General features: G+C 45.0%; 1 protein-coding gene across 6 annotated transcripts in view; it reads right to left on the bottom strand.

Annotated features, from left to right (window-relative positions):
• PTK2B (protein tyrosine kinase 2 beta) overlaps positions 1 to 21987 on the bottom strand; it is a 121826-nt gene that overhangs the window by 27918 nt on the left and 71921 nt on the right. For all 6 annotated transcript variants that reach the window (XM_082729204.1, XM_082729201.1, XM_082729203.1 and 3 more), the window contains 2 exons: positions 1497 to 1675; positions 887 to 974 (listed from right to left, as the gene is read on the bottom strand). In XM_082729204.1, the coding sequence (XP_082585330.1) occupies positions 887 to 974; positions 1497 to 1675 (267 nt within the window). The remainder of the gene's footprint in view (positions 1 to 886; positions 975 to 1496; positions 1676 to 21987) is intronic.

Genomic DNA, 21987 nt, shown 5'->3' with positions numbered 1-21987 from the left:
ACTCTTAACTTTAGAGATAAAGAAACTGGAATTCAGGCATGAGCCAATCATTTATTCCAGGACTTGTTGGTAAATAGTGACAGATGTCATCCACTCTACAATCAGGGTCTGGCTTTGTGTCCAGCAAACCAGGGACCAGACAGACGACGGTGGCAGCAGGCTCACACATCCTCAGTGCTCACTGTGACCCGTCCTGTGCTAGGCACGCTACCTGCATTATTACAGGCAGTGGCATGTTACAGCAGCTCCAAACAGCCCATGAAAGCCAGGTATTAAAGCTTCTGAAGTTTTGCAAGCTGTATGATCATACCGGTAGCTTCAAAATGCCACCCATGGTGGGGCAATATTTATACCATGGAAATTGGCACGTGCTATAAATCAGAGATTCTCTTCTGCAAAGAACTGGTACACTAGCACCCTGATAATGATACCATTTGGCCCTCCCCACAACCCTATAAAGCAAATGTTATTCTTATCACCTCCATTTTCTAGAAAAGGAAACAGCTTCAGGCAGGTGAGTTAAACCCTCGGAGGATCCTGGGTTGGTAGATGGCAGAACTGGGCTAGAAGCCAGGTGTGTGAGAGTCTGTGTGCTAAGACTACCCCTTCTCTTTGGACCTACACTGTCTGCTCACCACCAGGTCTCCTGGGCAGTAAATAATGACCATCAAAGTCCAAAAGGAGCTGTGCACATGGGGAGGGGTAAGCCAGCCCTCAAGGAGCCATGAGAGAACTAGGGTTGGAACTGCTGACCAGGGACCAAGGCATGTATGTCTCCACGAGAAGTTTCCTAGACTGGGACCTCCCAAATCTGTGCTTTGTTCTTCTATCTCCCGAAGAGATGATGAGATAGGACCCTAGGAACAAAAAGATAAAATATTTCTACCTGTTGGTAAAAATAAAGTAGCGTTGTCCTGTCTTCTTTTAGGCTTTCCATGAAGTCCTCTGGCAAGTAGCGGATTTGTAGGTCATACCTGGGACGGGAAGTTCAGACTCTCTGGTTGACACAGGGAAGCTGGTCATGTATGGGTCTGCCCATGAGGCTGATGGCCACCCATTCAGGACTTGCTTCTTCTTTCACTCCTCTGTGGTTGGGTGGAGGAGCGTGGAGGACCATGGAGCCCAGCAGGTGGTAGTCAATGCTAGTCCTGACTCTCCAACTCTTCCCCCTCGTGGCAATTATTTTCCTTAGGTTTGCAGATCAGCACTTGACCTGGTTCTCTATCCTCCCTGCCCTACTGCTCCTCCTTCTCCATAGTTCCAAGAGCATCCTGCCTGGGGTTGTTCCTGATATCTGCCCGGTAAGTGCTATGAGCCTATGTTAGGCCTTGGCCAATACATGCATTGGAGGCTACAAGAGGACTAGGCCTAAAATGCCACTCAGATTTTCTAGAAGATTCTTAGAGGTTGGGAAGTGCTCTGAGGAAGGACTTCCCAGGGCCTCCCCACTCCGTACTCCTCTCTCCCCATTTGAGAACCCAGGGCTCTTCTCCTACCTCCATTCGGCTTCCACGTGCAGACACTCGTACTTGTCCTGCACCTCCCCCACTGTCATCTGCGGGTGCAGCCAATGGATCTCATCTGACTTCATGTGCTTTAGCCTTAGCCCATAGCACTCGGCCAGCTGGATGTTGGGCCCGATCCGTCCGCTCATCAGGATGGAGGCGATGACATCCTGGGGAGGAGAACAGAGAGACATGATTCAGGGATGCCCCCTGCTAGGTTCCCACAGTCCTCATGCAGTCCCCGGAAGTATGATTCTCTAGGGTGGGAGAAAATGCAGCTGAGGCAAAAAGCACAGACTCTGTGCTTCTGCAGCCCACTCCAACCAAACTGATGATTAATTAATGAGTATCTGCCATGTAAAATCACCCTCAGAATGGCTTCCGATTTAGCCAGCATAATTGAGGGTCTGTGGTAGGTACTCCAGACCTCTTGCATACACTGTTGTTTCATGAAATCCCATACAACACAGGGAAGTAGGTGTTACATCTCCATTTGGCTGATGATCAAACCAATGTGGGTTACACAGCTCGTGGAATTAACCTGGGGTTTTGAACCCAGGGCCAGTGGACTCTGAGGATTTCTAAGCCAGGCTGCTTCACGGGGTGCTGGGGCTGGGCAAGCCAGAACATGAGACTCCCATTAATGGATTAAGTGGCCCAGTTTACACATAAGAAGCATGGCCACAGGAAACAAAGTGTTGGGAAGAAATTGGGAAGCCTACTATTCTTGCTTTCCTGTTGGTAGAAGTCAGCCTGCCCATAGCCTGAGGCCATCATTTCCTGGCCTCAACACAGAGCTGGATCAAGAAGAAGCCCACTGGGCAGCCGCCCAGAAGCCCATCTATAAGGTCCCGCCTCATTCTGAAATCACATTAGTTTCAGTTTAATTCAGGTTTCTCGTATGGTTGCACATGTAACTGGTGAATTGAGCCCATTCCCAACGGAGCAGAAAGTACCATCAAAGGCAGATTTTTAAAAAACTCTTCGAATTTTCACTAATAAAATGTTAAACTCATATTTAAATAGTACTGTTTTGAAGGAATGACTGTTTTGAAGGGTGTCTGCTTGGGCACCCACATGCCTTGGTCCTGCCAGCCCTCTTCAACTTTATGCAGTGGTAAAGCTAAATGACCCCAAGCTAAAAGATCCCTTCCCCATTAGGGAAACAAATGACCATCAGAGCAGTCAGCTCTTACTCTGTGGGATAGATAAGGAAACTGAGTCACAGAAAGCACACGGTAACAGTTGTTACAAGTCAGTGCAGGAATCAGAACTGTGGTCTTGGGATGGGGAAGAAGGCTGTGATCAATGGGACCTATAGCAAGAGAGACACAGGCAAAGAGCTCACGGATGGGAAGTTGACCATTTTGTCATTATTTCCACCCGTTTCTCCTGCCATTCACCCTCTGTACTGCTCTGTCCACTCATATGGTTATATTATCCAGAGCCCCTATGTCATTCCCGAGCCCCACCTGGAGTCCCAACCTCTGGTGTTTTTAAATGTAGAGCCTTCCCTGCCCCACATGAAACTTACTGGCCTATGTCTAATTTCTCCAGGACTGAGAACCCCTGCAATTATTGGAAATTTTAAGTACACTGAAGTCGAAAGAAGAGTATAATAAATCTCAATGTACACAACACCCAGCATCAACAATTATCAACATTCAACCATTCTTGCTTCATCTATTCCACCTCTGACACCCAACCGCCAGTCAACTATTACCACTTTTTACAGTTCTTTTAAGGTAAAATTTATGGACATTAAAATGCACACATATCAATTATACAGTTTATGTGTAATCCACATGCCAGTAATTAAGATACAGACCTTTCCAAGACACCGAGAAAGTTCCCTCTTATCCCTTCTCAGTCACTCTCATGCCCATGCCCACCCCAATTCCAGGCAACCAATTTTCCTCCAGGTTTTGCCTATTCTAGAACTTCATATGATGAAAACATTTAGTATGTATAATTCATTCCTCTGTTTCTAGATACCGGGGCTATTTCTTATTTTTTGCTACTGTGAATGAAAGTGCTATGAACATTATTATACAGGATTTTTGGTGTACGTTTGCTGTCATCTCCTCTGGATAAATACCTAGAAGTATAAATTACTGTGTCAAAGGTAGATGTATGTTTAACATTCTAAGAAGCTGCTATGATCATTCTGTTCAATATTTCTACTGAATATATGAGATGTTCATTACACAAAATCCTCACCAACATTTGGTGTTGGATGTCTTTTTAATATTAGTCACCTTGATGGTTATGTATGGTATCTCATTGTTCTTTTAATTTGCATCTCCCTGATGACTAATGATATTGAACACGTTTTCATCAGGCCATTCATGTATCTTCTTTTGTGAAGTGTTTGTTCCAAACCTTTGTCCATTTTTCTGTGTTGTCTTTTTATTATTGAGTTGTAGGTGATTCTTATAGATTCTACATCAAAGTACTTTGTATGTGTTTCATAAATATTTTTTCCAGGTCTGTATTGTGCCTATTATTAACTTCTTTGTCACTTTCTTTTGGTAAAGTCTTATCAAAATTTTCTTCAATGGTCAGTGCTTTCTGCATATTATCTAAGAAATCTTTGCTTGCCTTTAAATCATGTAGCTATTCTCCTATTTTTTTTATGAACTTTATCGTTTTCACTTTTCCTTTTAGGTCTGTGATCCATCTTGAATTAATTTTTATATGTGGTGTGAGGTAGGGGTCAACATTTATTTTTTCCTTAAAGATCTATGATTGTTCAGCAGTGGTTGTTGACTTTCATTTTCCAATCAAATTGTTTTGCTGCCTTTGTCAAAACCAGTTGGCCATATAAGTTTAGATTTATTTCTAGACCTTCACTCCTGATCTACTAATCTTTGTTTTTACTCTGCCACTACCAGACTGCCTGCATTACTGTAGCTTTAGAGGATATCTTAAAGTCAAATAGCACAAAACTTTTATGATCTCCTCTACCAGATTATTGTGCTATTCTGGGTCTCTGCACTTCCATATACATTTTTTAATCAGTTTGTCACTTTCTATTTAAAATGCCTGCTGAGGGGTGCCTGGGTGGCTCAGTGGGTTAAAGCCTATGCTTTCGGCTCAGGTCATGATCCCAGGGTCCTGGGATTGAGCCCCACATCAGGCTCTCTGTTCAGCAGGGAGCCTGCTTCCCCCCTCTCTCTCTGCCTGCCTCTCTGTCTACTAGTGAGCTCTCGCTGTCAAATAAATAAATAAAATCTTAAAAAAAAATAAAATAAAATGCCTGCTGAATCATGATTGAGATTGTGTTAAATCTATAACTTAACAAGGAAGAACTGACATCTTAGAGTGGAGTCTTCCAAACCACAAACATGGTATACCTCTCCACTTAATTTTACTCTTCTTTAATTTTTCTCAGCAGCGTTTTGCACTTTTCAGTGTATAGTTTTGCAGGTCTTTTGTTACATTTATTTCTAAATAGTTTGTGTATTTTGATATTTCTGAAAATTTTAAAAATTAAAATTAATTTTCTATTTCAGGGTTCACTCCTTTGGCGGCTCCCTCATCTCCAGGAATTTCCTACATCCTCTGGTTGCTCAGTCAGCCCTAAATTATATTCTCTGATGCCTCAAGCCCATAAGGCTGAAGCTTTCTGCCCTCCCAACCCTCCCAGACTGGAAAGTGCCCTCAGGCAAAAAGCCAGACATTCTGCTCTCAAGAGCAGTCTTCCCTCTAGTCTCAGCTGGTTATGGTCACTCTTCAGGGCTTTCAAGACCATTTCCTTGTTATTTTGTCCAGATTTCATCATTGTCATCTTCAGGAATATCAGTCCAGTCAAGTGCTTCCACCATTTTTGAAGTATCCATACAAAATAGTGAATAAATGAATACCATAAAATAAATGAATTTTAAAAATCAAATGAATGAATAAATCTGTATTTTCTGCAAACAAAAGAGAGTTAGGAGGCAGAGAGCTCCCTTTAGACCTCCACTGGTGATTCTGGTGCTTTTGTAAAGACAAAGAAAGCTTTAAAGAACAAAGCCCTGATGTCCTCTTCTACTTTTTTGTCTCTTTTACTTTTTCCTCCTCTTGGAACACATGGTATGACCAAGGCCAAAGTCAAGAGGCAGAGGGGCTGGCAGTGGCTGCAAAGCCAGGAACAGAGTAAAGGAGGAGGTGGAGCCAGGGGAAGAGATGCTGGTGCGGTGAAGATCATGTTTACCTATAGGGGGATCCAGCAAAAGAGTAAATATATTAAAGATAATGGGAAACGGACTTCTTAATGATGGAGAAAGTACTTCAAATATGGAGAGGAGAAGGCTAAAGTGGACCATTTCAATTGGAATTGAAAGGCTTGGTGAGGACTCACGGTTTTAGAGGGCTGGAGACAGAGAGGACGTGAGCATGCACTATTCAGAGTCTTATGTGTACTGAAAGGGCTTGAAGTCAATGACACCCAGATGGTCATTTGCAGACCAAACTTTGAGTCTTAGTTTCCAAATACCCTTCTCCACTGCAATGACAGTGAAGGTGTGGGGGCTCTTGGGAGCTCGGTTGGTTAAGCATCTGACTCTGTATCTTGCCTCAGGTCATGATCTCAGGATCTGGAGCTGGAACCAAGTGTTAGGCTCTGCACTCAGTGAGGGGTGTGCCCCTCCCCTCTGTGTGCATTCTCTCCTTCCCTCTCTCTCAAATAAATTAATAAATGTTTAAAAAAAAAAAAAGAAGATCCAGGTATCCTTGGAGAAATGGCTGATTCCAGGGCTGAGGCAAAGAAAGTACAAAATAAGCCTGGAATATCTTTTTGTCCTAGAAAAAAGGGAAGTATTTAGAGAATGTTGGGATATTTAACAAGGAAACAGTATTAACTTAAAGGGGCTGGCATAGGACAGATCTGGGACACCTAAGTATAAAAATATCTAATGATAAGAATACAAAGGAAACAAACTGAAGGCTGTTGGAGGGGAATGGGGTAACTGGGTGATGGCTGTTAAGGAGGGCATGTGATGTCATGAACACTGGGTGTTATATAAGATTGACGAATCACTGAACTCTATTTCTGAAACTAATAGTACACTATATGTTAATTAATTGAATTTAAATAAAGAACAGTAAAAAAAATAAAACTAAAACCAAAAATATATAGTATAATATAATATAATATAATATAATGATAGGAATGGATTACATCCCACTGAATAAAACAGAATATGAGGCAGACAAATAAATAAATGAGGCAGAAAGGACTATTCTTCATTAAAGTAGAATGCCAACTACTAAAAATGTAGTAGAAGAAAGGATGGAAATGGAAAATCACCATTTGACCACAAACAGTGTTGGTTGGTTTAGGCATGATGCATTAATGGATGACAGAGTTGGAGGGTGGAGGTCTGATGATGAATAGGATATTGACATAGTCTCGGTGTATCTTCCCTCAGACTCTAGTCACACACACACACACACACACACACACACACACACACACACACCCCTGGCAGATGCAAATGACCAGGTTATCAAGGTTAACATCATTGGTAGGACAGGTAAACAAAGCATGCCTCCCACCCTGATGCACCAAGAAGAGTGCAGAATCATTTCTGAGATTCCTGCCAAAAGTTCCTGGCCAAGTCTAGTTATACGACCCGAGGTGAGGGGGTCTTCCCGTCTTCCCAGAGACCTCTAGAATAAAAGGTCTGTATTCATTTTTTTTTCTTTTGGTAACTGTTACTTTTTTTTTCCTGAGGTGTAATTGACATAACACTATATTAGTTTCAGGCACATAGATGATTCAGTATTTGTTCACACTACAAAATAATCACCACAAAAGTGGTGTTACCACATATAGTTACCACAATATCACAGATCATCAAGAATTTTTTTTCTCGTGATCAGAATTTTTAAGATTTAATCTCTTAGTGACTTTCAAACATACAATACTATATTATGGACTATAATCATCATGCTGTATCTTATATCCTATGACTTATTTATTTTATGGCTGGAAGTTTGTGCCTTTTGACCCCCTTCACCCATTCTGCCCACTCCACACTGCATCTCCCCTCTGGCAACCATCAGTCGGTTCTCTGTATCTATAAGCTTGACCTTTTGTTTTGGTTTGGTTTGTTAGATTTGTTAGATTCTACATATGAGAGAAACCACATAGTATTTGTCTTTCTCTGACTTATTTCACCCAACCCAATACACTCCAGGTCCATCCAGGTCATTGCAAATGGCAAGATTTCATTTTTTACAGCTATGTAATATTCCATTGTATATATATATACCACAATATTCTTCATCCATTCATCTATGGACAGACACTTGGGTTGCTTCCATATCTTGACTATTGTAAATTATGCTGCCATGAACATGGGGATGAATATATCTTTTTGAGTTAGTGTTTTCATTTCCTTCTGATAAATGCCCAGAAGTGGAATTGCTGGATCATAGGGTAGTTCTATTTTTAACTTTTTGAGGAAGCTCCATATTGTTTTCTCCAGAATGGCTGCACCGGCTTGCATTCCTGTCAATAGTGCTACGGAGGGTGGGGTGGGGGGTCACCTTTGTTCCATCCTCTTGAAAAGGCCTGCCATCTTTCAGACCGAGGAACTCTTTGGCAATGGAGGAGACCACAGAGACGTGACGACTAAATGCGGCGTGTGCTTCTGAGCTAGGTAGGAAAAATGGACACTGGGAGGACAGGTGGTAAAATCTGAACGGATATTCTGATACAAAGGCAAGTATCCCAGCAGTCTTGGCTTTCTCCTTTGGATGGCTGCAGGCTAGTTCTGTGGGAGAGTGTCCTTGTGGGGGAACAAATACTGGGTATTTGGGGTGAGGCAGTAATGTTGCTGCAACTTGCTTTCAAATAAATCAGAAAAAGAATAACGACAATGGACATGTGTGTGTCGGAAAAGTCAGAGCTACTAAATAAGGCATGTGGTAGATCTGAACTGAGAAAGGACTTCCTTCTTTGTGACTCCAGACTTTTTAATTAAGTCCTTCTTCCCAGCTGATCTGGACCCACAGCCCCTCCCCACCCCCACCCCAGCGTTATCTCTTAACTCAGGCGAAAGACTCTGTGGGCAAAGCATTCTTTGATGGGAAGAGAAACTACCTCCTTTAAGCAATAGGACCTACCCTGAGCCAGCCAGACCCTTAACTGACCCCACGACAGTGATCCACTTGACCTTCACTGTCCACCTGCACAGTCCCCACTCACCTTGCCCCACATTTTCCTTACATCAACCCCGAAGTATTTTCAGCACTTTGGAGGGCAGTCTGAGAGACGCTAGTCCACTGTCTTCCCAGTGTTGTCCTCCTTGAAATAAAACCCTTCCTCGTTTCGCCACCACTGTTTCTCCGCCTTTGGGTACTGTCCGTGGTGGTGAAGGACCAAACCTGGTCTGTGTGGGGCCCCTGGGGCAGGTGCTCCTGCTGCCAGGCATGCCAGCTACACAACTCCTGCGGGAATTTGTGTGAAGGCACTATGGGAGATCTTCGTACTGTTCTTTCAACATTTTTTAAAGTTTGAAATAATTTCAGACTAAACAGAAAAGTTCTGGTGAGGGCGACCCCCAGGCAGATGAGAAGTAAAGGGACCACATCAAATAAATGAGTAAGATTTCTTTCAGCCCAGACAAGGTCTCACGCCTCCTCTTGCACTTATAGTCTCTGAGAGGGGCCGGACTGAATCTTGTTCTTTGCTCTGTGGTGGGTGAAACTCTCCAGGACACAGCATGTCGAGACATTTGCCTAGCTTGCTTTCTAAAAAGCAGCAAATTTCTGTTGTAAGGGTGGTGGGGTCATTTTAGGTCCTTGGGGTAGAAATTCACTGAGGCTCTGTCCAACAGATTTTCACAGGAATTTAGATTTCATCTTGCAGTAAGGAAGAAGTTGGGTGTTTTCTAAACATAAAGTGCATTATTTGTGAGGCTGCCTGGTGCAGGCAGATTCCTATGGTGGGAGCAGTTTTCCCAGGGGGCAAACCAGAAGGTCCTAGAGAGAGGCACCTCCATCGACCACCACCATCACCTCCTTGGTTACTAATGAAAGTATGTTAGATAACAAAGAACTTGGCTGGTCTTTGTCCCTGTTTCTGGGATGGAAGCCTCTAAGCCCTTGGGATTTTCTCAGTGGTAGAGTCTTTGCTGATCATGGTGGGCCTCTTGGACCACACCTGAGTCTACGTTAATGAGGTGAGTCAAGGGGTGGCGCCTAGATAGTCTCAGGATGGGGACCCGCTTTGCTGGAAGGACCAACTATATGATTAGAGGTACAGAACTTTGAGCCACATGATATCAGCCTAATTTCCAGGGACAGGAGGAGACCTGGAGAGTCCAATTATGGTTCAACCAATCCATCCATCAACTGACTGCCTACATAACAAAGCCCCAATAAAAATTCCAGTTCACATGAGCTTCCTGGTTTGTGCTGCACATCGACGTGCCCGGAGGGTGACACTTAATCCTTAAGGACATGGAAACTTCATGTTTGGGATCCTCTTACAATCCGTCCCATGAATCTCTTCATTTAGCTGATCCTGGTTTGCATCTTTTATAATAAAGCTGTCATCATCAGGATAGCACTTTCCTGAGTTCTGCAAGTCATTCTAGCAAGTTAACAAACCCGGGGCAGGGTGGGAAGCAGGAACCCCCAAGTTGGTAGCCAGTTGGTCCAAAGTGTGGGTGGTCTGGGGAGCCGGGAGCTTGTGACTGGATTTTGAGGAGGAGTGATGGGTAGGGGCACCGGGCTCTCAACCTGCCAAGTCTGTGCCAGGTCCAGAATTGCCTCATGTCAAAACTGCACTGCGAAGTGTGCAGATCCGTCAGGCAGGAGAAACACGGCTGCCCACCCTGGGGGGACACAGAGCACGCATTCTGAAGTCACAACAACCCGGTTCTGACATACACTTTCTGGAAGGAGTAAGCTCCCCGAGCCGATCTCCTTCCTGCTTTTCACTACCCTCGTCATATGAAGCCACAGAACGCTTCCTTCATTCAAACCATCAGCAACTTCCTATGACATACTCACTTTGCAAAGCATTGTGGGGAGCCCCAGTGCACACACAGAGCACCCTCCAACTCTGGACTCAAGGAGCTTGTTTTTCTTTAGGGTAAGAGGAAGAAAGCAGCTTCACTTGAGGGGACCCAGAGTGGGGGTGGGGAATCAGTGTAAAAGAAGAGGAAACTCAAGTTCTGACATGATCTCACACTGGGGGCCTTTATATCAGCCCTGCCCTCCCCATTACGGCCTCTCCTCTGCCCTTCACATGGTTTCTCCAGCAAACGGTGGGAGCGGCAAAAGCAACCCTCTGCCCACAGCTCATAAATTGCCATTAATGAGTCAGTATTTTTTTCTCTATCAATAAATCACTTTTTAGGAACAAGAGTTTGAGATGTTTGCCTAGTCACTAAATTGCCATATGTAACTTAACAGGAAAAAAAAAGCTGTCTTAATTTTATCACTTATTATTGATGTAAGCCCAGGATGTATTTATACACACACACACACACACACACACACACACACACACACACACTTTTTTTTGAGATAGGGAAAACATTACCTCTGCTCTTCTGAGTGTGACTGAGAAACAAGCCCTCGGACCACCGCTGGCTCACACTTTCTTGCACACAGTGGAATCTCTAAGGCTTTTCTTCCCGCCTGGTTGCCATTGACTTATTTGCTTTATCAAATAGGTGTGAAGACCCCAAATCACCTTTGCCTCTCGATTCTCTGGCATTTCCTCTTGTAAGTCATCAACAAAGCAGGGACAGGACTGAATGCTGTCCCATGTCCAGGAGCATTTATATCCCCAGAGAAAAAGTCACCTAAGCAATCGAGTACTTAGACCACTTTCTCTCTTCTTTTTTGGTCCTTGGTCACAATTTTTTTTTTCTATCTGAAACAGATTTTTGTATATAGTGTGAGGTACACAGCTTGAAGTTAACTTGTTTTCACAAGGGTGTCTAATATTAAGTGGTTGTATGTGCTGGGCTGTTTCTTGTGTCTTTTTCTGTTCCTTTCATCTAAAGGTCTATCTTTATACCTCAGTCACGGTTTTTATTATTTATTTAGTAGTCCCATGACTTTCTCAGGTTCACCTTTTTCTTTTTTTTTTTTTTACACAAAACACCTACTTTTGTTGTTGTTGTTGTTTGAGCTTATTAAATATATTCATGTTAGTGGCTGGGTTTTTAGAAACAACTGAGCAGACAGCCTGGTGCCCCCATCCAAAGCACCCACACCCCATCTGGGGTCACAGCCCTTACTAGGGGCAGCCCATATCTGGTGACTGGTCACTTCAGGGACTTCAAGGCCCTGTCTTTTCATCCGACCACCAGAGCTCCCTGGATGGTGGCCACCTCGCAGCCCATCCTCTCTCCTTCTGCCCAATCCAGTTTCAGTCACTTCCCCAGATGAGTTTCACGAGAGCACACACTGACTCACCTCCTGCGTGCAAGTGCACAAGGCACACTCGGTTTCACGGGACCCCACCTGGGGCCTGGCCTCCAAGCTGCTTTCCCACCTTGACCTCACTTATTCTCCTTACTCTTTGTTCTAAGGAAGGCACAAGGCTCCCCCTTTATTTTTCCCCCTAAATATTTTATTTGTTATTTGAGAGAGAGAGAGAGAGACAGCACAAGGTGGGGGGGGGCAACGGGAGAGGGAGAAGCAGACTCCCACTGAGCAGGGAGCCCAACGTGGGGCTCAATCCCAGGACCCTGGGATCATGACCTGAGCTGAAGGCAGATGCTTAACCTACTGAGACACCCAGGCTTTCCTAAGGAAGGCACAGTGTTCCTCTTTTTAAAGATGGCTGAATTTACAGTTTTAATACATTAAAGCCTTAGTTTCGAAAAATCCTGCTTAAATTCTATTTATAAAGTCTCCACTTTGAGACTGAGGGCAGAGTTTAACAGATGACTTTGGTTTAAAACCAAACTCTTTAGCCTGAGGCATAGAAGTCTCATCTCGCTCCCTCACCCAGGACATGCTGTCAGCTCCAGTCTCCTTTGCCAAGCACAGCACGCTCTTCCTATCTGGAGGACCCCTGACTCCCCTGTCTCCGTGCTCTCCTCCCAGCGAGCTTTTGGGGACAGCCAGCACTGTGAGGTCTTCCCTGACTTGCATTGATAGGGCTTGTTTCCTTCCCTGGGTCCTCAAAGAACTGTGCACACACATATAGTCAGATACTGTTACAGGTTGAATTGTGTGGCCCCCAAAAGATATGTTGAAATCCTAACCACCATACCTTAGAATGTGACTTTATTTGAAAATAGGGTCTTTACAGACTGATCAAGTTTAAAATGAGGTCATTTGGGTGAGCCCTAATCCAACAGGACTGGTGTCTTTATAAGAAGGTGAATTTTGAACAGAGAGGGAGGCATGCGCACAGGGTCATATGAAGGGGGAGGATTTGAGTGATATGTCTATGGGCCAAGGAATGCCAGAAGATGGCCCACAAACCACTAGGAACTAAAAAGAGGAATATGCAAGTTTCAGAGGGAGCATGGCTCTGCCAGCATCTTGACTGTGGACTTCTAGCCTCCAAAACTGTAAGATGATGACTTTTTGATGTTTTAGGTCACCACACTTGTGGGACTTCATTATGGCAGTCCTAAGAAACTGACACCGACATTTACTAGTTACAGCTCAAACACTTGTCCATGTTGGCCTTCCTAGCCTTTCAAGCCCAAGGTCAGAAGCCAAATCTGACATGCAATCTCATCCCCTGCTTTGAGCCCATTGCTTGGCACAGATAGTTGAAGAAAGGACGGATGAGTAAATGAACAGGAGTCAGCTTTCTGGATAACAGCCTGGGGTTACAAAGGACAGTGACCCATGGTTAAAAATGTTTGAGAGATCAGGAGCATGGTCTGCATCAGGCCATGGATCCCGCCATGGCTGTGTGGTCTTAACCAGGTCGCCTAACCTCATTTCCTTATCTGTAAAATGGGAAAGTACCCCTTCCATTGGGATTTTGGGTGGGACTAGATAAGATAGAAAGTGGTATAAATAAAAAGAGCAGATATTAAATTATAAGCATGCTAACTGTCCCTTCCTTCCTCTTCTAAGGGGTTTCTGTGCATCACCCAACTCTTGCACCTTTGTAGCATAAACTTGGTGATGGGGAGGGTAAAAGTGGAGAGTCAATCCATTTGGATTTGACTTACACTGAAAGAAGCAGAGAATGACTGAAGGAAGAACAAGAACAGATCTTGAAATGAACAACAAAGGGGAGGAAGAGAAGAGCCTGCATGGGTCAGAATTCAGGAATCCGAAAATGCAAGTAAAGGTATTTCTGGACAGCAGACAACCAAATGGATATTAAGAAATAAGTGTTAGAATTTTAAGAAATTTTGCTATCTTGAAGTTGAAACCCCAGTGATTTCTCTCCTGAAGAGAATAAAATTTTTACTTGATTTTCAATTCTTTTCAGAGGACAGACTAATATTGTTTGGAATGTGACACTGCACTGAGCCTGGCCTCAAGGAAAAAGCAAGCTGGCCAGCTTTATGTGGATTAAAGAGCTTGGCAGAGCGGTTGGCACATAGTAGGTCTTAATAGATGGTGACCATGATCATGATGGGCAGGCAAAGGAGAAGGGAGAGGCATGGGATCAGAAGAGGCAAGCCAACCTGGAGAGTTGGGTTAATGAACTCAGGAAGTCTGTAACTGAGATATAAATTGGAGAGCCTGAACTGGAGTCCAAAGATGCATGGGCCAGAGGCTCCTCAGATCCCCCCCTGCCTGAATGGGAACTGGGACCTCCGGAAACCCACCTCCATGGTAATGGCGGAGGGAAGAGAAGGATGCCATGGTTGCCACTATGCCAACAGTGATTGAGCTCTGTACAGGGAGCACAGGTGACTGAAGAAAGTCATTTCTGGAAAAGGGACCTGATTCTTTTTCCAAGCCAAAGCCAGTATTAGCAGCAGCCAGAGGCTGATGTGTGATAAATGAGCCTTGAAGGATGTCAGGTCATGGCCATGAAGAAGTTGGCTGGGAAGAAGTAATACAGAGAAAAATGATTTCCTTCTGCTTGGAGCAAGAAAGCCACGGACCGTTTTACATTTCCAGGGGCGAGAGCTCACTACAGCGGGCTCCTTCCTTTTCCCTGCCTGCTCCATGTAGAGCCGGAAGTAAAGCTCTGGGGAAGTGCACAGAACAGGTCAAAAGGGCAACTAGAGACCTTCTCTTTAAATGACTTGAACAGAACATAAGAGGTGTCTCTGAGCAATGAAAACATTCTGTTAAAAAGAAGACTGTTGGGTCAAATGTTTGGATTTACTAATAAGCCACAAGGGAGGAAGGGCTCTTGGTGCCCAGCTGAGGTCCAGGAGGAGTGAAGAGCGTGACAGGAAAGGACCAGGAGTACTTCACGTACTTCCCCCAAAACACCCCCCTTAAAATGCCTCTTTAAGGAATGATTTACGATTCACGTCTGTGGCATGTAGTGTCACGCAGGTCACTTCAGCATGACTGATGACATTTTACTTCTCACACAGGGGGATGGGCCCCAGGCATTCACGTCACCATAATGCCTCATAGCTCACATCCGTGAGTCTCAGCGGGCGCAGCTTGCCCTCGGGCCGGGATGGTTCTGGGTGGTTGTGGTACCATTCATCACCCATGGCTGCCTCCCAGCGCACGCCTCCCCACCATGGCCCGGACATCCTGACAATGATGACAGTGTGACACTCCAAAAAGGATTCTGTTCCTGAAAACCCTCATGAATGAGATGAATGCCCTTAAAGAGACAAAAGGGAGACAAGATCTCTCTATCTCTCTCTGGCATGTAAGGGCGCAGCAAGACAGTGGCCTTCCGCAGGTCTGGAAGAGGGCCCTCAGGAGAGCCCAACCACAGGCTTGGACTTCCAGCCTCCAGAACTGTGAGAAATGAAGTTCCAGTTGTTTAAGCCTCCCAGTCTGTGGTATTTTGTTACTGTAGCTAGAGCAGATCAGGACAAACCAGGTACTGAAGACATGACTCAAAATACAGAAAAACCCTGTTGCACCAAGAAACTCACTGTGGACATTTTTTAAGTAGCAAAATCCCCCCAGCGAGCAGCCAGTGGAAATAACTTAAAAGAGCTCTGGAAATAATGGGAGGACCACAGAGGGTTTATTTGCTGGTTTTCAAAATTGTCTAAGGAGGGTCACCTGAGTGGCTCAGATGTTAAGCGTCTGCCTTCAGCTCAGGTCATGATCCCAGAGTGCTGGGATCAAGCCCTGTGTGGGGTTCCCTGCTTGGCAGGAAGGCTGCTTATCCCTCTCCCACACCCCCTGCTTGTGTTCCTGCTCTCGCTGTGTCTCTCTGTCAAGTAAATAAATAAAATCTTTAAAAGAATTGTCTAAAGAGCTTGGAAAACTTTTGGAAAATGTTTCCATTGTAATAAAAGGGAGGTTTAAGATATGAAATCACATACAAAGAATGGTAGCAGCTAGAAACTGAAACAAATTCAGAATGAGGTACATCAAAATGTGAACAGTGCTGTCTTGGGGTGAGACATATCAGCATGTCCATACGTATGTTTTTATTCTTCCAGGTTTCCTGTGTTTGAACTTTTGTATGCAATGTAGTGGTTCAGAGGATGGCCTTAGGAGTGTCAGAAACTGTTTCATTTCTGACTCGCTTTGCTACTTTGGACAAATTAATTTCTTTGCTCTGGATTCCCATTTGTAAAATGTAAACATTTTCCTGTCTCTTGGAGTTTTTGTGAGGATTAAACAAGGCAATATATATGAAAAGTTTAGCGTAGTGCCTGTGCATGGTAGTGTTAAATAAAAAGCTATTATTAATATTGGATGAATGTGCATTCACTTTATAAATTGTTGGATTCCATCTGTGAACATTTTGTTGAAAATGTTTGCATTTATGTTCATGAGAGGTGCTGGTCAGTGGCTTTCATTTCATATATATTGTTCTAAAATTCATTATAGAGTTGTAAAAAAAGTCTCTTAAAAAATAAATGTTTTAGTTCCACTATTATAACAGACTTGGTCGTGCAGATTAGGCATAACAAAGTCCTACTTAATTGGTGAGAGCAAACATCATCTTCTAGCCTGAGACAAATGCCGCAGTGTATACCTATGTGCTTGGCACATGCATTACCAAGTGGAGACCTCATGCTCTATGTATAAACTCTTGTAAAATATAAAACTCTAAAATTAAAATGCTGGCTAGACAGTAAATGCCACAGAGCCAGACTGAAGAAGAATGACCAAAATTCACTCAGGGCTTGATGAAAATGAATTTGAATAGGTATTTTGGCTTCTAGATCCTAGAAAGCAGACCTCACTGATGTAGCCACAAAAATATAATGTCCAATTATATAGACACTCAAACGTTGAAATGATGATTAAGCTTATAAATCTTACGCTGGAACTCTGCAGCCGTAGGCAATTTAGAGATCACTTATTTTGTGTATAAATGAAGAAAGTGAGACATAGAGAGGTCAAGAGACTTGCCCAAGATGATACAGGGAAGCCAGCTGAAATTCTATTACCCCTCCTACACATTACTATTTACGAATGCCAATCTTCCTTCTAGTCTACTTCCTACTTGGTCTCTATGTCAAGTGATCTGGAAGATTATGGATCTCATCTGAGTACTCTCTAGGCATTAGTTCATTCGTTCCTTACTTCATTCATTCCACAAACAACTACTTTGTATTAGGCTCTGTTTAGGCACTGGGGATAAAATGGTGAATAAGGCATAATCCCTGCTCTTCAAGAGGCTACCTTTCCTTAGGGATGGACAAGAGGCAGTTCCTATATAGCCTGTCAAGTGTGGATAGAGGAAATGGGTGCTTTGGGGCCACCTCCAGCCACCTGATGCGCACTCACAGGCTTTCTCTTCTCTTTTGCCCCACCCAGCTGTCTCCTGTCACTCTTTCATAGACCCTTCAACACGCTGAGTATCTCATGAATTCTCAAACCCTGTAACATGACCTCATACCCTGGGGCTCACCACCATCCAAGTGATTTTGATAATCCTCCTTTAGGGAATGAGAGCAAGATGGGTATTCCACTGGCAGAGGTCCTCTGAGGCTGTGGCCAGTCCCAGTACCCCAAGATTCTAATTCAGTGAATTTGGGATAGGATTTGGAAAACTGATACTTAAAAACTCGCTTGTGACTCGGATCATCTCTCACGTAGGAAGATCGTGGTAGTGGTTATATAAACCAGACTTCCAGCCCTATTTACAGGACCTCTTGGGCATTTACTGCCACAGACCAAAGACATTACCCCCTGTAGATACCAGATCAATGAGAAACTCTCTCTCCTCTGCTGGAATTTGGAAGTGAGATGTGGAATTCTAGCCAGTAAATCTCTGTTGGCTTTATAACTGGAGTCCATCATCCATCCATCCACACATCCATCCATCCATTGTTAAACAACTACACATTAATTAATTCTATTTGGGGAAACAAAAGCAAGTCCCCCTCTCCTGGAGCTTATTTTCTACTGGGGGGGGGGCAGTGTTAAACAAAAAATACATATAATAATATCTCAGATTCTACTAAGTGCTAAGAAGACAGACAAAGCAGATACAGGCACCAGAATGAGAGGGGGCTGCTATTTTACCTGGGGATGGCCAGCAAAGCCCTCTTTGATAAAGAGCATTTGAATGATCCCCAAAGGAAATAAGAGAGAGAGAGGGGTGGCCCGAGAAACCATACCACACAGAGCCCCCTAAGGTGTGCAGCCCCAGAGTGCTTTGCATTTGAGCAACTGTGAAGAGGCGAGGAGGCTGGGGTGAAGAGGCCTGAAGAAAGTGACAGGAGGAAAGGCCTGGGAGAGCTAGGCCAGGTCTTGGCAAACCTTTTCTGTTCAAGTCCAGGTTGTAAATATTTTAGGCTTGAGGGCTACGTGGTCTCTATCGCACCTTCTCAACTCTGCTGTTGTAGCTCAAAAGCCGTAGACACTATGTAAACAAGTGAGTGTGGCTGTGTCCCGATAATACTTTATTTACAAAAATGGGTGGTGGGCCATATTTGGCCTGCAGGTCATCACCTGCCAACATCTGTTGTAGGCTGATGTAAGACTATGGATTCTACTATGAGTGAGAAGGTAAAGTTGGAGAGCCCAGAGACTGGACAGTTTAAAGGAGAGCGGCGGGGGGACCTGGGTGGCTCAGTTGGTTAAGCACTGGACTCGTGATTTTGACTCAGGTCATGATTTCAGGGTTATAAGATCGATCCCCCATCAGGCTCTGCACTCAGCAGGGAATCTGCTTGACATTCTCTCCATCCTGCTCTGGTCTCCCCTCCCCCCACACATGCTTTCACTCTCTCTCTCTCTCAAAAATAAACAAATCTTTAAAGGAGAGTGGTGGGAAAAAAATAAAGGAGAGCAGTGAATATGGTCTAACTTAGATCTCAAATATATCTCTCTAGCTGAGCGATGTTTTAAAGACTCCCCGCTGTCACTCTTTGCAGAATGGACCACAACGGGCTACGGGCAGAAGCAGACAGGAGCCAAGTGTGTCACTCCAGGTGACAGGTGTTGGGAAGGAAGTGGTTGGAGCCGGATGTGTTTTGATAGCAGGGTTGACAGGACTTCCTGATGGACTAAATACAGAGGGTGAGAAAAAGAAAGAATTCAAGAATGACTCTGAGATCTACAGCCCAAGACACGGTCAACTAAGAGAACAGAGTAGCAGTTACAAGGGCTGGGAATGACAGAAAGGGAAGCAGAGTTTGAGGAGGAGATTATGAGTGTGAGCCTCCACACGGGAGTCAGCTGTCTGGGGAGACAGCAAGGAGCCAGGTGGATACTGTGCTGGAGGCACAGGAGGAGGTCATGGAGCTAGTGCTACAAATTTGGTCCCCAATTTCAAGTTATGTGACTGGGTGAGATCTGGGCGAGGGACAGACCAGCCTGTGGTGTCACATAGCCTGACAGTGTCACAGGAAATAGCCCACCAGGGCACAGGCTGGCCACAGGGTGCCCAGAGATTGAGGACCCCGGACAGCAGTGGGGACAGGTGGCATCAGTCCATGTTCTGTGTCATTTCCCGACAACTAGCCTTGCTTCTGCATGGGTGTGCATATGCATGCTAAGTGCTCTCAGTCAACAACGTACTGTACACATGGGTCAGAGGTACCAGTGACAGACATTATGATCCTACCTGATGCATAGGGTTGAATGATGACCCCCCAAAAGATATGTCCCTGCTCTGCTCCCCAGAACCTAGGAATGGAACCTCATTTGGAAAAGAGGGGCTTTGCAGAGGTACTTAAGTTAAGGATCTCAAGAGGAGACCATTCTAGACTCTCTGGGTGGCTCCTAAATTCAATGACAGGTGTCCTTCTAAAAGGCACACAGTTGAGAAGCACACGGAGAGGAGAGCAGAAGGATAAAGAAGGCCAGGGCAGGCACTGGAGTGCTCTAGCCCCAAGCCAAGGAAGCCTGGAGCCCCAGAATCTCCAATAGGCGAGGGAAGGGTCTGCCTTCGAGTCCCACCAACCCTTTGATATGGGCCTTCCTCCCTCCAGAGAGAGAACACATTTCTGTTGTTTAAAGCCTCCCAGACTTTGCGGTGATCTGTTGCCTAGGCCCTTGGGAACAAATACAATAGTTCTACAAGTCCCAAGTTCTCAATACACCTAAGGGATAATTTTAAAAGAGGGACTGAAGAACAAAATAACGAAAGTTAGCATTACTTATCACTCTGAGAGCGTTCATTCTGATGCGACAAAAGCCTCTCTCTAACAGGGACATTCAGCAGCACAACTGCAGATTAAAAATAGAAACGTAAGCACAGGCACCTGCCTGCTAATTTGTCGATATAATGAATGTAGGCCTGCGGATAAATACAGAGAGGCTGAGAACTCCGTGTGTTGGCCCGGCGCTCACTTCTGCAGGCATCTGTGGGTGGGGGGGCGGGCCGCCGGTAGGCCTGCTGCACAGGAAATGGGGAGGGGGTGCACAGAGGGGGAGGGGCTTGTTCAACTGCCTTCTTTCTTTCTTTCTTCCTTTTTTTTTTTTAATAAAAGAGGCAAATTTATTCTTTCTTCTTCTTCTTCTTTTTTTTTTTTTAAGATTTTATTTTTTTATTTGACAAAGAGAGAGAGAGCACAAGCAGGGGGAGTAGTGGAGGGAGAGCAAGAAGCAGGCTCCCTGTCGAGCAGGGAGCCCGATATGGGACTTGATCCTAGGACCCTGGGATCAAGACCTGAACCAAAGGCAGAGACTTAACCATCTGAGCCACCCAGGTGTCCCTGCCTTCTTTCTTATAGCACCATGAGTGGCTCTGTGGGAAGCATCTGTGGTCTCCCAGCTGAACTCCTTCCCCTCAGGTTTTCAGGGACAGTCCTCACACGTGACGGGCTCGCCTTGCATGGCTTCGTTCCTTCTTCTTAGGGCAACCTTTCTTTGAGAAATGGCAACTTCCCAGGACAGGTAATCATGCCTTCCCTTCCTCTCTCATGTCAACTTTGTGGTCTTGCCTCTAGAGACATCTGAAGGAGGGCAGCAGGGATTGTTCTGGAAACGAAGAACCGAGACCATGAGCTTCCGGCTGCATGGAGCGGCTGGCTCCGTGTGGTAGTCATTGTGGGCTGATGTCACCGAGTGCTGCAGACCACAGACATTCAGGTCTCACAGTTCCAGGGGCTGGAAGTCCAAGATCAAGGTGTCAGCAGATTTGGTTCTTGGTGAGAGCTCTCTTCCTGGTTCGAAGACGGAGGGCAGAATCCTCACATGGTGGGCAGAGCTCTGCCCTCTTCCAGTTCTTGAAAGGACACTGATCTCATCCTGGGGCCCCACCTTCCTGACTTCATCTGAACCTAATCACCTCCCCAGGGCCTCATCTCCTAATATCACCCTGCTGGAGGTAAGGGCTTCAACATATGGATGTGTGAAGGGCAGCGGAGCCCAAACATTCAGTCCACAACACTGCGTGTCTGGTTAAGGGATGGGTTTAAACTTGAAACTAACAAGTGTCAGCGGGGACAATGGGTCTCAATATCTGAAATGTGCCTTTCTGGGAATATTCTTGAATGTATCATATATACGATGACCGCTGTTGGGGTGCCTGGGTGGCTCAGTTGGTTAAGCATCTGCTCAGGGCATGATCCTAGGGTCCTGGGATCAAGCCCCACAGGGGGTTCGCTGCTCAGTGGGGAGCCTGCTTCTCTCTCTGCCTCTGCCCCTTCTCCCCCTGCTTATGTACACACACATTCTCTCCCTCTCAAATAAATAAAATCTTAAAAAAAAAATGAGTCCTGGATTTCTAGCAGAGGTCAGTGAGTACAAGTGTGTGCAGAGCAGGCTGCACTTGGGGTTGGATTCTGCCTTGCTCACACACCAGGCAAGAAGCACCACCGGCTGACTCAACAGCCCGGAAGCCTTGCTTTGAAGGGACAAGACTCAGCTGGACCAGGTGCAAAGGGCAGGGCAAAGGTTGCCTCAGGCTCTCTCCTTCCTGGGGATGTCAATGTGAATTCTGAGTAGAGGGACATTTCAGGACAGAACAAGGATGAAACGTGAA

This window comes from Mustela nivalis (genome assembly GCF_964662115.1).
Source record: "Mustela nivalis genome assembly, chromosome: 4".
NCBI classification, from domain to species: Eukaryota; Metazoa; Chordata; class Mammalia; order Carnivora; family Mustelidae; genus Mustela; species Mustela nivalis.
Note: the sequence above shows the minus strand (reverse complement) of the source record. Positions and strands in the feature narration are given on the sequence as shown.